At 44.8% G+C, this 2,455-nt stretch overlaps 1 protein-coding gene across 1 annotated transcript; it reads left to right on the plus strand.

The window, feature by feature from the left end:
- Positions 1–472: 472 nt before the first annotated feature.
- Positions 473–1,629, plus strand: TMEM74 (transmembrane protein 74). The gene has a single exon (XM_036831044.1). The coding sequence runs from the start codon at positions 473–475 to the stop codon at positions 1,388–1,390; it is 918 nt and encodes a 305-aa protein (XP_036686939.1). The 3' UTR covers positions 1,391–1,629.
- The last annotated feature ends 826 nt before the right edge of the window (positions 1,630–2,455 follow it).

Below are 2,455 nucleotides of genomic sequence, written 5' to 3' on the forward strand. Positions count from 1 at the left end.
CTGTGCTTCCCTAGGTTCTTCAGAAAATCAGCAGCTCTGCTAAAAAAGGTCCCTGCTTTTCTCATTTGTATCTCTATGCAGGAAACCTGCCTTCTCGTTTGAGGGATCCTGTCACCGAAATGTGTGAGTCCTTGGATAAATTTGGCTTGGTGACGGCAATGCTTTCTTCAGAGACACTGCCACTTCCTGCATGTTCTTTTTCTACCCTGACCTAAGTTTCTCAGCGTTAATCCCTGTGATAAGTCAGAGGATTTGCCCTTTTCACACTTTCCCACCACTAGGTAGCCTCTCCTTTCTCTTACCTCTTTTAGGAGGAATTGGGGCTGAAGTGTCAAGACCTGTGGCTACAAAGGAGATGAGGGCCTCGGGAGCAATACTACTGATGGTACGGCCTTAGCTCCCGTTGGGTTCTTATCTGTGTTGCTGTTGGCAGACTTTCTGGAAGCTGCTGGGGGATGTCTGACTAGCTCCAATGGAGCTCCACTATCTTGCTAAGAAGAGCAGCCGGGCAGCCCTGTGTGATGCTGTGGACTGGAGTTCAGGAGGGCTTCCCAGGGACCAGGCAGATGCAGCAGCCACTAAAGCTGCTCTCTGCTGCCAGAGACATTGTACGTCAGCACCAAGAGCACCAGAGATGGAAGGGTCTAAACTTAGCCCTTCTCCAGCATCCCCTTCCCCCTCCCTGCAAGACAGTGCTATTCAGCCAGACTTCTTGCCACCAGGGCTTCTCAACTCAGGAAACAACCAAATAACAGCAGAACAGAAAGTCTGCAACTGCTGTAGCCAGGAATTAGAAACCTCTTTTACCTATGTGGATGAGAATGTCAACCTGGAGCAAAGGAACCGGCGCTCCCCTTCGGCAAAAGGGAGTAAGCACCTGGGAGACCTTGGCTGGGGAAATCCAAATGAGTGGTCCCACGAGGCTGCCATATCACTGATATCCGAAGATGAAGATGATACAAGCTCGGAAGCCACCTCTTCAGGGAAGTCAGTAGACTATGGTTTCATAAGCGCCATCTTGTTCTTGGTCACTGGCATCTTGCTGGTGATCATCTCTTACATTGTCCCACGGGATGTGACTGTGGATCCCAACACTGTGCCGGCCCGGGAGATGGAACGTCTGGAGAAGGAGAGCGCGAGGCTGGGGGCTCACCTGGACCGCTGTGTGATCGCGGGCCTCTGCCTTCTCACGCTTGGGGGGGTCGTTCTTTCCTGTTTGCTAATGATGTCCATGTGGAAGGGGGAGCTATATCGGCGTGACAGGTTTGCCTCTTCCAAAGAGTCTGCGAAACTCTACGGTTCCTTCAACTTTAGGATGAAAACTAGCACTAATGAAAACACCCTGGAGCTGTCCTTGGTAGAGGAAGATGCTCTCGCTGTACAGAGTTAATTCTGGTTGTGAACTTCTTGAGAGTCTGCCTTGGCATTTTATATGAACTGAACAAAGCAAAGCAAAGCAAAACAAAACATAACACATTTCTTAAAATTAACAGTGCAGCTTATCTGCCTGGCGAGGAAAGTCTATTTCCCAAACGAACAGCCAGTGAGTGTTTTTGTTCTCTATGTACTTTTATTTAGAAGAAAAGCCATGTAAGATGCATTAAGAAACCACAACCAGCTTCACCAGTCCTCAAGAGCTGAGAGTAATTAATCTGTAATGGCCATCAGCTTCTACTTCTATAGCAAAATATTTCTAACAATCCAGTGTGCAAACGATTTCTTTTACATGATATGGGATATTATTCTTTGGACACTAGGAGGTGTAGGATCAATTAGCAACCTATTTTGTGAAAAAGAATGTAAGCGCTAATCACATAATAAGGCTTACATTTAATTCTCAAAGGTGCTTATCCATTTTCTTGCTAAATTTATTCTTCCTGTAATTTGGCTAAACACTAAAATATGGGGTTTTGACTTTGAATATTTTGGAGCTTGAGGATACTGATTATTAAAAATGCAAAAACACATATGTTATATTCAAAACTATTCCAGTACACAGAAGTGGTAACTAAGTCATTAGAATAAACTTTCTAGTAAAATAAAATTATATAAATCAAACAATCTGAATTTAACCCAGAATGGTAGTGTCAGATATGAGGCAGTGTCACATGCCCATTTTCTAGATGAAGTAAAATTAATTGCTGATATAAATTTCATTTTCTGTTTGTGATTTAGCTATCATACTCGTTGTGCACGCTTTTGAAGTCTTTCCTGGTTCTCACACCAGAGAGGCAAGCATGAGATGTTTTTATCCTATTTCCAGATATCTAAACATCTAGGCAGGTTGAGTCATGATTGGCTCAGGCACACTCCCAGGTGACATTTTGTTGTTGTTTGGAGAAAACCTCCAATACAAGTGCAGCTAGACTCTTGGGGACCGTGCCTAGAAACTGGTGTCACTTACTCAGGCCAAACAACAAGTCATTGCCCCAGGATGGCAGCCGTCCTTAAGCTC

The sequence above is a fragment of the Balaenoptera musculus genome, chromosome 17, assembly GCF_009873245.2.
Source record: "Balaenoptera musculus isolate JJ_BM4_2016_0621 chromosome 17, mBalMus1.pri.v3, whole genome shotgun sequence".
Taxonomy (NCBI): domain Eukaryota; kingdom Metazoa; phylum Chordata; class Mammalia; order Artiodactyla; family Balaenopteridae; genus Balaenoptera; species Balaenoptera musculus.